A 14,089-nucleotide genomic window follows, 5' to 3' on the forward strand; every position below is an offset into this window, starting at 1 on the left:
CGAAACAACTCTGACAGTACTACTGCAAGCCAATTCATATACATGGGAACCCTGAGGAACCAGGTACCAGGCTCACTCAGCAGCACACAATCCCATTGCCACCTCCGTTCCAACAGTCAGAAAACTGACACGTCCTTCTCCATCACTGTCGAACCTGGAAATGTCGGCAGGTCTAATTCCACTCGGAGGTAACTGCTTCCTTACGGAAAGTTCCAAACAGCCAACATGTATCAACTACCAAGGCAATTAGAACTTATTACTCTACATCGATAGGCTCAACCTCCACCTGCTAACAGAGAAGCTGTAATATGCCTGGCTACAAAGATCAGTTCACAATACACAGTAAACTCTAAACCTGATGTTGTTTTAATGTGAGAAGTTGAACACAAGGCAATTAGAGAAAAAAACTCCTGTAAATATAAAGATGAAACCTTTTATAGCAAGACTGACAAATGTATCACTGTATGAATTAATTAAATCTGGGATAAACCCACCAACTTAAACCGATTTACATGATACAAACTCAATTCTCCAGGAAGGAAAGGAAAAAGGTTAATTGTTGTGCCTATCTCCCAGAATTTTCCTTAGTTCCCATACAGATTTATTAAAGCCATGAAGACCACAGTTCTGTTGCCTCTGAGTTACTGTACAAAAAGCAGCAGTTAGCAGGAAACCTTGTCTGGCAAGCAAATATTGGAAAATTTGATCCTTATCTCAGAGCAACAGACAGGCATACAAAAAATACTGGCAGGGCCAGAAATCATGCACTAAGAACTTATTTTAGTTTCCTTTTCTTTCTTTTTCCCTTTTTGTGTATATCTTACTTTCTTGAAGGACAAACTGCTTACAAGATTTTCTAATTTTTATTTGTATAGGCAATGTTGAACACTACAATTAAACAATGCTGTTAAATACTAATAATAGTTTCAATGGTATCACAAATAAACACTAAAAGGAAACAACTTTTTAAAGAATCAGGTAGGTCACAACTTCTTAATATATTTAACTTCAGTATTTTTAATGCATTCACTCCAGATCTCCACACTGACAGAATGACAGTTTCTACTGCTGTCACCAAAATGTTTAAACTTGCATAATACTTACTGTAAACAACTTTAATATTTAACCAAGGCAGTGGGGCTTCCATGAGTAATCTGGTGATAGCTAGCTCAAACATAACAGTTTTTCCAGAGCCAGTCGGAGCACAAATCACAAAGTTCCTATCTGTATATAAGAGCTGAGAAAGAATTGCAAACTAGTAAATATAACACAGCTATGCACAGTACCTATTCATACATCCCAAAAGCATTGTCTAGGGGAAAACGACACAAGGAAATTATTATTACATTGATATATGTAGTCTTCTAAAAATGTTTGTGTTCGATGTGAAGTTACAGCAAAAGAAACATCATCTGTACACATCTGCCATGGAAATGTAAATGAGATACTGTTCATCTAAGCTTTCATGTAATAAAGTATGCCAATCTGTGACAAGCAAACCCCCCCAGTATGTAGCATCAGATGACATTAATACAGAATCACTGCCAATGTCCACCTGCAATCAAACGTGGGCTCATCAGAAAGAGGTATCTTGTGTTCAAATTAAAAATAGAGTTTGTTTGCCTTCTGTAATTTGATCTGCATTCAGAAATTCAACATTGGAATATATATTATTTAAACAGAACATTGTTTTCAATAATGACAAATAAGAATTTTGTATGACTTTGCTTCCTTCCCACACACTATCCATCACCATCTTAGAAGCCAGGTATGTCCATGTCATGTTCCCTCATTTTCCTCTGATAAAGTCGATTCTACCTTCCTTCCTCCTCCACAGCATCATTTGCTCACCCAGCCACCCTTCCTCCATGTAGCATTTTCTGTGCAGCCTTCCTGCCTTCCTTCCTTCCCTCTCAGCTCCTTGTGGATTCTACTATTCTCACTCTTTTTTCCTTTCCTTCTAGCTGTTAATGCTCTAAGTGTTCTATGATTGCTTGGAGCTCACACGGACAAACAGGAATCACCCACCAATTGATTTATATATAACTGCACCAATGACTGATTCTGACAGCACTGCTCAACAGCTGCAGGAATTACCCGTGTTCTTCATCTACTACTGCCAGTTCTCCAATGGTCAAAAAAAAAAAAAAAGAATCAATGAAGTACAAATGCTGTATGAATACAAAATTTCCCCTGACTTTAAGTAGTCCTTTGTAACATTCACTGTGAATCAATCAAGCTGAGTGCTTGCAACTTCCAGGAACCAGAGTTGCTATCAAGTTGAATTTTTCAACCTTAACCAATTAAAAAAAATACGCACAGTCATTATATTTTTAATATGCCAATTTCTCGACTTTTTTTAACAACATCGTGTCATATACATGACTGCTAAACAAACTTTGTCCTTACTGCTACTTATAAAAAAGTTTATATTTAGGACTACTAATACATGAGGTGTACAAAAAAAAAAAAATATACTGCCCCAATAACTTTTTTTTGCAACTTTCATGAAAGTAAATCTTGCTTAAAGCTGTGGTTCCCCTTTATTCCAAGAACAAAGAGTCACAGAAAATTATTTTACAGGTCAATGAAAGAGCATAACTGATAAGAAGGGCATGGACAAATGGCCCTTCTCCAAAAGGACAACCTTCTCTAAAGTTCTGCTTTTCTTAGTCTTCCTGTGAAAATCATTACCAAAATATTACTAATCCGTATACATAAATACAAATATAATCCACATCTTCACACAAATGTATTTTACACTGAGAAAAAATTTTTTAAAAATTCTTCTCATCTCTTCTCCCAGCTAAGCACAACCCTGATCAACCATTCCAGGAAGAGGTTCTAGATATATTACAGTTTTCCAATCCCTTTTATGTTCTGAATATCAAACTATCACTTAAAGTTATCTACAAAGAACTCCTTGCAGACGTAGTTAGTGTTCCATACTTACATCATCCAAAGCTTTAGACTGTGCATAGTTAAAATATGGGAACTCCTTAAAAATACTTCTAAATTGGGTTGCTTGACAGCATTAAGGAATTTAAAACATCTGAGTGAAAATTATAAAATTTATTTTAGAGCTGTAAATACATCTCTTTCTTGTAACTTAAATGTAAACTTAAAACATATACAACAATATTTCACAGGCTTGTAAAAAGTTATCTAAAAGTAACCTATTAAATGATTCAGTAGTTTTCTTTTAGATTCTTGGTGTGACTTATATTCCACTTCACTGAAACAAACACAATCTGTTTGAGAGGCCTCAGGATTATACCAATACTCAAGAACCTCTTCCCTGGCACAGGCTTTGTGGAACAGCATACAGTTATGGACTGTGAAACTGCAAGGGAAAACCAGATACAGGAACAAGCAGAACACTGATCTTAGCCTATTTAAGGTGTCAATGGTCACATGATATTTGTAATATAACAATAATTAGCATAATATTCTATGTTCAGTCATAACAGGAGCAAAGAAATTCATCTATGATCTTAGTACTGTGGTTTTAAAGCTTTTTTTAGTTGCTAATAATGTGTGTTCTTCAGGCAACAACATTCTTATCTAAAACATCCATAAGATGAAAAGAGAGTACAAGAGAGTACTGTTACATTACAAATCCAAACGAGTGAGTTGATCCTTGTCTGGACTTGCATTGAAGCCACACAAGGCACACCGACTGTGACCATCTCATCAGGCTGAGGATGCACACACAGCCAGACATGACACCAGCAGTAACAAGAACAATGAACTGCTGAGGCCTCAGATTGATGTCACATTAAATGACTAAAGAAAGAGGAAAAGATTAAGGAGTAAAGCAAGAAATAGAAGCAGTTAAACATTAAAAAGGAGTTAAGCAAGCAATATCAGATTAAAGAAAATGAGGATTTAAAAAAAATTATCTAAATTTCCTCTTTAAATAAGTGAACTATTTTCAAAATGCAGAGCATTAATGATCTGTGATTGGCCAATTCCGAACAACTGAGTCCTTACTCATTTTGAAAATTAGGACACTTTTTAAAGCTACTAACATGAATTTAATATGCCTAAATTTAGACACTTCCTAATCCTGATATTTAACCTACAGGTTACTAGAAACAAAATATTGAAAAGAAAGTGTAAAAAAAAAAGAAAAATAAGTTTGACAGATATAGATGAATGGTCGATCACATTATGTGTTCAAGACAGGGCCAAGAAGGAGAAAAATTACTGTACAGTCTGCTTAAAGAATGGAAATACACCATAGGCACACTACAATATAAGTACAGATCAACAAAGACTATGTGAGGTTAATTTTCTGAAAAAATAGGATAGAAAGATTCAGTTTTTCCAATAAGCCTAAATAATAACACACTTCTACTTCAGTTAAAGTGTATGGGGATATCTGTGTATATGCATATAAAATCTTGTGTGAAATATATTTTATGCAAAATAAAATTTCACATTTTAAAAATAAAGTTTTGAGGATTAAATTTTAATGTTTTAAATAAGTTTTCTTAGGAATGAATGATCTCTAAGTCCAAAGGATAAACACCTATTTACCATTTGATTCCCAGCATCATGTTACAAATTGAAACTATTACAATGTAATGCACGAATACTCAATGGCTACAAATTAAACACTACAATTTTTTAGAAGCATTGTAATAAAATCAGGAAATCAGACAGAGCAAATACAAGGATACGTATTTCTGTGACAGGTCTCAAAATTTCCAGTTTTCTTTCTGTAGTTCCTAAAGAAACAGAAATAGTAAATTTATAAAATCATATCTTTTTTCAACCTATAACCATGAAAAATATTTTCCTGACCTCAAGCTATATGCTCTGTGAGGAGTTTCAGGGCTACAACAAAGTCTAGGTGATATAGAAGGAGCTGACAGGATAGGATAGGGAGGTCCTTTCAAAAGAAAGGACATCTTGGTGGCCTTTTGCTGAACTCACTCCAGTTTAAGGATGTCTTGCACGTACCAGAGACCCAAAACCTCATGCAGTATGTAGTGTAGCACGTAGAAGGGGATAATCCCTTCCCTTAATCTTCTGGTTTTATTCCTGTTACTGAAGCTCAAGATGCTGTTGACCTTTGTTACTGCTGGGGCACACAGACCGTTCATGTTCAGCAAGTTGTTCTCCAGACCCCAGGCACTTTTCCACAGAGATGGCTTCAGTCAAACCATCCCAGAGGAACCTCAGGCGTTCTTCTCTTTCCCTGCAGCAGGACTGTGCATTTGTTCCTACTGGTTTTCATGAGATGGCTGGCAGCCCCCTCCTCCAGGGGAGACCACTGCAGTACTGCGCTGGTAGCAGGCACATGGGCAGAGTGTGACCCAGTAACCACCTTCTGAGCCTGGTCAAACATTTTTAGACCCCTCCAGTGGTCAGTCCAGTCCTACTGCCCTAACTTGGACACAAGAAGTTGTGGAAGATGTTTCTCAAACACTATCATTCTATGAACACCCTTGCTGAAAGCAAAGTAAATTACATCGACTGCACTCCCCTCATCCACAAATTTAAGTACCATTGCTCAATAAGGCAATCAGACAGGAACCACACTTTTCATTCTTGTCCTGTCTCCAAACCCCATCCTACACCACAGCTCTGCCCTGCATTTTTCTGCTAGAAGTAATTTTCTATTCCACATTTCTGAAGCAGTTAGCCAGGTACACAAGGTACATTCCATAGATGCAGTGAGTCCCTGTCCCCAAAAGTTTAAAAGCTAGAAATAAAACACACTTAGTTAAAAACTATTAGAAACCAATATCTAAACCAAGAATTTATCATTTCATCAGAATACTAACCACTTCCCTTTGTTTTCTAGATATCTCCTATTTAACATCTGTTTCTACAAAGATACAAGTATGAGCCACACCACAAACAAACATTTCATTTTCAATATCTGGTTTCAAATGAAGATGAGACTCTTCACCACATGAAGGGACGAGGCTGCTCTTTTCCAAATTGCTTAGGGGACTGATGTGAAGTGACATTTTCAAATAAGTTTACATGACTTGGCACTTCTGAAACTGTGAATCTTCTTCATAAATTGTTGAGTCAGTTCATATTAAACAACAATGCAATTAAGTCCTACAGAATTGCAATATATTCTATCAATTTCAGCCAATTATCTCATCTTGAGCTGGTGAGAAAATGTTCTTCACTCCACCTCAGATCTTGGATATCCATTATTGTTATATAACAAAGACAGACTATGGACAATTTTTCTTAAAATAGAGTAAAAATAATTACCTGTCCTATCCAGAATCTCTGAAGCATTAGAAAATGATTGAAATTTAATTCCATTTTCAGACACAATGTTCTCATTATTTACCCTATGCAGAGTAAAATCTGAGTCTTTACTTATTGGAGCATGGTGATTATTTTTCCATAAACCTTCTTTTCTCACTTCTTTCATGTTTTCCTTTGTATTCAAGCAAGTATCAACTTCTTTCCCATCAATTGAACTAGCTTGAAATTCTGCATTTTTGTACGTATAACCAGACTTTTTAAATAAGCTGCAAAAGATCCAGAATTTTCATTAGTTTATTGTAATATTTGTTGTCTAATATTTGGAAATATGTATGTTTGAAATACATTTGGAAAATATATATGTTTGTATTAAAAGCAGAACTAGTAAGATACACTAAACTTTATTTGATCTGACATAAAAACCTCTTTCAACTTTACTTTCATTCCAGAAAGAACCTGAAAGAATTAACAGCCTGTCCAGTTAGGCTCTGACTCCCAATAGCAGATTAACTTTGAATTCCTGCATAATTAAAACCAATAGTAATGCAGGTTCTGAGGAACAGAGGAGTGGCTCATTGGTAAAACCTTTCCTCCCGTGCAGCCCTGAAATCACACTGAGAACTGTTCGAGGTATTTACTGCTGACTGGCTGACCATGTTCTGAAAAGCAAGTGATCTTTGCCTTCTTGCTTGTTACCATGCAGATAAAGAACTCAGAGTGGTATTTTGCAAAATCTTTGTTATCTAACAATTTCTTTAAAACTTAAGCAACAAATCTCTTGCTTACTTTTCACATGAAAGAGGCTGAGCTCAGGTGACATTTAATTAAAGTACCAAAATACTGGCAAAAAGAAACATCTTTTTTCCTTATACTGAAGAGAGTTAGTGTCTGGAGCCCCAGAGAAGAGTACCTTCAACTTTGTGTTAAACAGATTATTCTAAAATAATAATACCATTCTGACAGTGATAAGTTATCAGAGTTGATTAGACATGTACCTTTTTCTTAACATTGAATGGACACTCTCATCATCATCATCATCATCACTGTTTTCTGGAAAATTACTTAAAGCTTTATTTTGTGAAAAACTTGCACCAGGTTGCTGAGAAAACTCTACTCCTCTTTTAGATTTATCTTCATCAGAAGAGAGAAATGATGAAACTATTTTCAGACTTTCATGCTGAAAACTAGTTTTCTCTCTGTCTCCTAGACTTAATTGTAGCACTTCTTTCTCAGACGCTATGCCAAAAGGAACAGGTGCTGATGATTTATCTTCTACTTTTTCAGTGTTACTCTTACATTGTTGTATAAACTTCTGGGGCTTTCTCCCTCCTACAAAAACAATAAATTAGTATTTTTATTAACATTCATATTCTTATTCATAATCATTTAATCAAATATCTTCCAAACAGTATCAGCCAAATTTACATACACTATATGAACTGATATTTCTATCTTATTGCAAGAACTTTACTGTATATTTAATGACTCATGCTAAAAAATGTAATGCATTTGTTGTCAATTTAAAAGTTATAAAAATAGGATCACTTTCTTTGCTTTCTATACAAAGTTAAGGAGCAAAACCATTCCCCAGAACCACAAAGTAGTTTGTAGGACAGAACACTTTACCCTGTCCCATAATAAAGATGGTCTTTAGAAATGACACAATGACCAAGCTTGAAGTTCCGGCTACAAACAGCTGTGAGATAAATGCTGCAATCTCAACAGTCAGAACTGGTACCAATGCTGGTGACAGGCCCCTCTCACAGCCCTCTTGGTTAATTACATTTTGCAGGGTTAGTTCTCAGTAGGATCAGTGTCCTGATCTGCCAGACCAGATCAATAAACATTGCTTTTGGCAAAAGGAAGGCAAAGGCAGGAGCAGAAATAAGCAACTAAACCCAACAAGATAACAAAACAGTTCTACTCTGCAGTCTATTAATTTCAATGTTATCCATCTGGAAATTTCAAATTACAATGCCCTGTCGGTGATACAACCATAACAGTTCTAATTATACAAACACCAGAAAGCTTATTTGAGTAAGTAGCCCTTAATGGAATTGCATGTGCATAAAGTAGCAAAAAAAAAACCCCAAACTTTCTGTTTTAATATAATTTCTAAATAGAGAATATCATAAATCAGCACAGCAGCTAGGAAATGCAGAAATCTGGTTGACAGAAATAAAGCAACAAAATTTTTAAAATAAATTTCCTTAAGGTGATCCCAAGTGTCTAGATGGGACAAATATGCCACTTAGCAGCAAATTAATGACCAGATTCAAATACCACCTCCTGAACAGCAATTTGATAAAAGCCCCAAAAGGGAAGAAAAAAGTTAGTTTCATATAAACTCTGTACCTTGGGTGAGATCCATGTGTTAACATTGTGCTCTTATGGCCCTTCCCACTGTGTTACAGCGCTTTGTGAAACAATGTGGAGTAACTGAAATTTTGATTATACTTCTGACCTTGCCCACTTCTGCACAGTAAACTTCTGGTCTGCATATGCCTAAAGAGGACTGTTAATGCTCCAAACACATCTAACACCATCATTCTCAACTAAATTACGTTTTTTATCTATACTTGTATCCCTAGAATATTTCATATTTCAGAGCGAAAGAGGAGGAATTATCTGTCACACATTATTTGTTAAGTAATTTCAAATGAATGTCAAATATTATGGTTTAGTTGGACTTCGCAGTGTTGTGTTTATGGATGGACTTGATCGTGTTAAACATATTTTCCAACCTTTCCAACAGTCCAGTGATTATATTCTATGATATTTTACCCATATGAGTGTTGGCTGAGTCTTTTTCCAGTTCCCTCTGTAACTCCTCTGCAGCTGGAATTTCAGCAATAGCTGGAGCAGGTGCAATAAACCAAGTCTCAGGCTCTTCATTTTCTAGATGCCTATTTTTAACACACATATGTAAGGTAAAAGCATTCTGCCAGCACCCTTCACAACGTCTAGCTCAAAAGTACTAATTATAAATAACCTACTGTTTCTCTTGCTACAAAATCTTCTTATTCTTCAATTAATTTGATTTTTAGTCACATAAAATTAAAGAGGCAAAACTTCTGCTAAACTGTATTTGTTACAGCCCTAAGATACACTTGCATCATTCAATGTGCTTAGAGACATTTCCAAATATGGGTCATGAATCCGGAAATTTCTAGCCTCACATTTCTATCAGTAGACACAAAAGCAAGTCACAAGAATACTACTGTAAAATGATTCAAAGTGTGGAAAATCTTGCAGAACATTCATATATGTCTAACAATAAAGCTTTACCTTTGTCTCATATCTGGTCTTTCATAAAATAAATTTTCCAACGGAAAGACCATGTCTGCAGAGTTGAACATTTTTAGATCAAATGTGAGGTCTCTTAATCTGCAAAGGGCAGCACAAGCAACTGTAAAACTGAAATTACTAGAACTGAACCTGTATAAAGCAACAGAAAGTTTATTAGTTATAAGTGCCAATATTTTCTAGATTGTTTTCTTTTAGAGCTTTTGCCCGCATCCTTAATTCTTCTTCAAACAACTTCAGACTATATATTTTTTCTCAGATTGTATTTTTCCTTCAGAACAGAAACAATGTCTTATGATTACAGTCTGCCAACTTTTTGCAAAATAAAATTATACTGTTACCTAAACAACTAATTTATAAGAAAATGAGATTTTTTTTTTAAACCTACATGCAAATTGCTTACCTGGATAACTGGAGTACAGGCCCAGCTTCTTAATGTTCTTAACAGATTTGTTCTGAAAGATCAGAACCAGAGATTATTTCTAAACTATTTATCATGTTCTCCAGTCTTAAAAATACCCCAGTTAATTTCAATGTTTTTCTTTTTAGCACCAACTGTAGAAATGAGACATGTTTTCTTTCCGTATTCACATTGAGAAGTTTCACAGCTCTTAACTCTGCCTGAGGACAAGTTTAAAAAGCAAAGATTTTACTAAAAGAATACTAGAGAGATGATTTTTTGACTCAAAAATTTTAGATTCACTAAAACAAATAGTAAAATACTAAAAGAAGTTTATAAAGTTCAATAAAGGCCAACTCTGGAGATAAGGTAACAAAGCAAAGTATCTTCTTTACCCAGAGAGATATACCAAAAGCAACACTTCTTCTGTACTCCAGCATCTCATTAGTAACACATGAAAAGCATCTTTAAGAGTGCTTTGCAGTTGGGACTCAGATTTATTTAATTTCTGTGTACTGTCAGCTGTGAATCAAAATTTTCAAATATATTTTTCTTTTACAGAATCTGTAAAACTTCAAATATTCCAAAGAGATGCTTCAAATTTAAAAAAGAAAACATTTCACAATACCAGGAAAATATAGTGCACGTAAACAAAACCGTCTGTGAACACAGCAAAGAACTTCAAAAAAGAAATCTGTCAATGCCCCTTTAACACAGTGAGTTTACAACACCACTTCTGCCAATTTCTGCCACTCCCACTCTGTCAGGTTTTGCCACTTTTCCCTTCACATTATTAACTCTAGAATTTAGAAATCACACTGATAAATCTAACAAAGGTAGTTTGTTTCACCACCATGCTTTTGCGTGCTTTTAATGTCAGTAATCTAAAGCAGGAATTCTCAGGCTTGGTATCAGTACTGGCAGCAAAACCATCTATCAGGAACCCTATCACGTTGTTGTTATTGAAGTAGTAATAATCCATACTGGTGCTTATCCAACTGCATAACCATTGCTCCATCAGCAGAGCTGCAAACACTGCATACCACTATGAAATGGCTTTCCTATCTCAGGTAGGGAATTGCAAATCTACGATTATGTGACTTCCACTTAAGTAGTTCAGATTCATGATTCCCATCCTCGAACAGTCTTTGTTATACACAGTATTTGATCTCCTAGATGCTTTCTATATGTCATTTATTCTTTGATCAGCTCCATTAATTCCAATTGCTTGACAATATAAATAAAAATACCATGGTCATTCTACGAGACAGTAGAAATCTAAAAGAGAAGCATTCCTTTATACAGCTCTGCATTCATCCAGCTGCTTACAGGATGTAAACAGTGACATCCCCTTCAAAATCTCCAGCCAAGCAAAAATGAGTAGTCTCTCGGAATTTTAAAAGAAGAACTAAACAAAGTATGCCGGGGTGTGGTGGTGATGGTGGGGAGGAGCCCCAAATGACCCGAAATGGACAGAAATCAAAGGATCTTTTCCACATGCTCAGTGCTGTTTGGTTGCACAGGTAAAATGCATATTCCAGGTGGCAGAATGAGGGAATACGTGTTTGCAGGAGCAGCACGGACCACTGATTCACATTTACAAAGAGGTGTTTGCCAAACCCTGTGAGCAAAGACCTCTCATGTATCTGCTTTAAAAAACACCTTACTACAAACATTGCAGGCCTCAAGGGGTTTTGCTCACTTTTGAAGCACCTTTACTTTTCACTTTCCTCCTAAGCCAAGTCCTTTCCTCAGATCACCTCAATGCTCTCTCCAGGGGCAAAACGTGAAGCTCACAACCTTCAGGAGTGCTAACCCAAACAAACCACAACTGCGCTCCCGGGCCGTGGTTCCGGCGCCCCGAAGATTCAGAGCACATCCCCAGCTCACTTGCACTCCTACCCGGGCCCTGCGAGCCCCTCAGAGCCAGGCTCCCTCTCCCTCCACTGGGGAAGCAAAACCTGCGAGCGCCGCTCCCACCTCACCGACAGCGCCTCCCGCCGCCAACACCGTGTAAAATGGCGGCCCTGGCGGAGCCGCACGGAGAAACCGCCTCAGCCGAACCGGCGGGAAGCGGCGATGGCCGCCCGTGCCTCCCTCCGCAGTGTGCGGGGCCGGCCGGCGTCACCTCCCGCCCTGGGCTGAGAGGTTCTACCCGCGTTCCCTTATTCCCTCCCCGCTCCGGGACCGAGGGCTCCCGCCGGCGCGAAATGGAGGGCGGCGGGCCCGCTCCGCGCCCGCTGCCTTCTCCCTGAGGGCCGGCCCGGCCGCGGCACCTGCCAAACCCGCTACTCGGAAATCCTGCAACAATAGGAAGGGATGGGGCTAAATTCCCCATAAAAACTGTCAAAGAGGAATGTGGAGAGACTCCACTGGTGCAAGATTTAGAACTTGTCCAAACATGGGAATCGCTCTCTCTTGGAAAGTCCTTACTTACTTTGACCGTGGTATAAATTAGAAAAGGCAGCTGATTCCTGAGCCATATGACTCTGTTAGCAAAATGATTCCTGCAGAAAGAAAAAAAAAAATTACTGAAAATATTGATTGTTAATATACTTTATAGTGGATTTTTTTTTTCTTTCCTGCTGAACTGGAGCATCAAAATGCCTCAAATTCTATGAATTGAAACAATATCACATAAAGTATTTGTAAAATGCAGAAGTAGGTTGCTTTTTATCCCCACCTCCCCCCTCTCCCCCCCAATACTGCAATTTATAATCCTGGACTTGCCATTAGAGCATAGCTTTTGAACTAGTAAATTTTAAATAAATTGTGAACTGTCTCAGAAAATTTAAATTTTAAGCTGGTTCAAAGCTTCATGCCATTCAACAAATACTATAGAGGCAGCAACTGTAAATATGTATTTCCTCATACATAAATAGATGAAAAGGAGAAGATTTTCTCAAATATTGATTGATTTTAACATTCATAATTTTTACTTAATCAACTTTTTTTTGTTTTTCTTTCTTGAAAATATTAATTTTTAACTTTCTATTTCAAATTCTTAGACATTGTATGTTTACATAATGTGTATTTGCTCAAGCCATACAAGCCAGGTCAATTAGAAATATGCAAGAAAGGTTATACTCATTTTTACAATTCAGTATATATGAGGTCTTTATCAATTTTTACCTTAAAAATACTTGCATCAGTACTGTGTCATATTACAATATTCCAAAATTCACACCACATGTTTAGATGCTCTAATCCACCTCCCCAACTAATTACTGGGCAGACAGCCAAAGGTGAGAAGCACTTCATTCCTATTTCCAGCATGACAGGATCTTGGCCAGCACAGAATAACAAAAGATTTTATGATAAAAAGGTTAGAGTACAATTAGGATTTCTAATGAACCCATAGTTTGAAATTGAATTCTGAAGCCACCAACATTATTCAGTAATCTGAATAAAAGTGGGGAAATGTTTGAGCTTCTAATCATACAGTAAAGCATTCATTTTTTGCTTATAATAAATTCTGAAAACAGAAAGCATTTTTCCTTCTTACTATTAAAGAATGCCTTCTTCGATTCTGGCCTCAGGCAAGTTTCCATCTTAGTTCACAACATCTGCTTTTAGCTGACCAGACTTTAATGTTTAAAGCCATCATACAAACAGTTCATTTTTTAAAGCTATTTTTTCTTCGATTCCTTTCCCTAGGTGACATCTCCCTCAACACACACACAAATCACATAAAATATATAGCAAAGCAGTCTCTCAACTGCTCTGAGACAGTTTAATTTTTGATTTTCCCCAAGCCTAACATCTGATCTGCCATATGTTTTGAGTCTTTCCAGCTCATGGAGATCACATACTAAGTCATAAACTTGCATGTTCTGGAGCAATGCAACTAGAAAATCATGAACACCAGACATTGGCCAGTGATCCATATGATAGCAGAATAATACTCATACTTGCTAAATACAGAGCTGTTAAAAGATTCAGTTTTCCCCAGAACTTACAAATTCAACAAATCAGCTACAAACAAATTAAATGCACAATAGTAGGAAGACATAAGTGATCTGGCGATCAGTGGTGTCTTCTCTCGGCTTCCTTTGTTTGGCTTTATCCACAATTTCAGAGGCATGACAAAAACATTGGTCTAAAAAGCACCATACCTCGTGGCAGAAATCACTCCGAAGT

General features: G+C 36.8%; 1 protein-coding gene across 6 annotated transcripts in view; it reads right to left on the minus strand.

Annotated features, from left to right (window-relative positions):
* The window catches only part of HFM1 (HFM1, ATP dependent DNA helicase homolog), a 36,576-nt gene extending 24,070 nt beyond the window's left edge, over nt 1-12,506 (minus strand). For 3 of the 6 annotated variants that reach the window (XM_027890691.1, XM_027890689.1, XM_027890690.1), the window contains exons 1-8: nt 9,953-10,004; nt 9,532-9,681; nt 9,028-9,149; nt 7,239-7,572; nt 6,244-6,509; nt 4,686-4,733; nt 2,954-3,024; nt 1,105-1,237 (exon numbers count right to left, since the gene is read on the minus strand). In XM_027890691.1, coding sequence (XP_027746492.1) covers nt 1,105-1,237; nt 2,954-3,024; nt 4,686-4,733; nt 6,244-6,509; nt 7,239-7,572; nt 9,028-9,149; nt 9,532-9,602 — 1,045 coding nt within the window. In that variant the 5' untranslated portion in view covers nt 9,603-9,681; nt 9,953-10,004. Of the gene's footprint in view, nt 1-1,104; nt 1,238-2,953; nt 3,025-4,685; nt 4,734-6,243; nt 6,510-7,238; nt 7,573-9,027; nt 9,150-9,531; nt 9,682-9,952; nt 10,005-11,839 lie in introns of those variants that run through there. The other 3 variants (XM_027890688.1, XM_027890687.1, XM_027890692.1) reach the window with 3 other exon arrangements.
* Between the last annotated feature and the right edge of the window lie 1,583 nt (nt 12,507-14,089).

The sequence above is a fragment of the Empidonax traillii genome, unplaced genomic scaffold (assembly GCF_003031625.1).
Source record: "Empidonax traillii isolate 1590-97213 ecotype Southwest subspecies unplaced genomic scaffold, ASM303162v1 scaffold295:size639837, whole genome shotgun sequence".
In the NCBI taxonomy this organism is placed as follows: domain Eukaryota; kingdom Metazoa; phylum Chordata; class Aves; order Passeriformes; family Tyrannidae; genus Empidonax; species Empidonax traillii.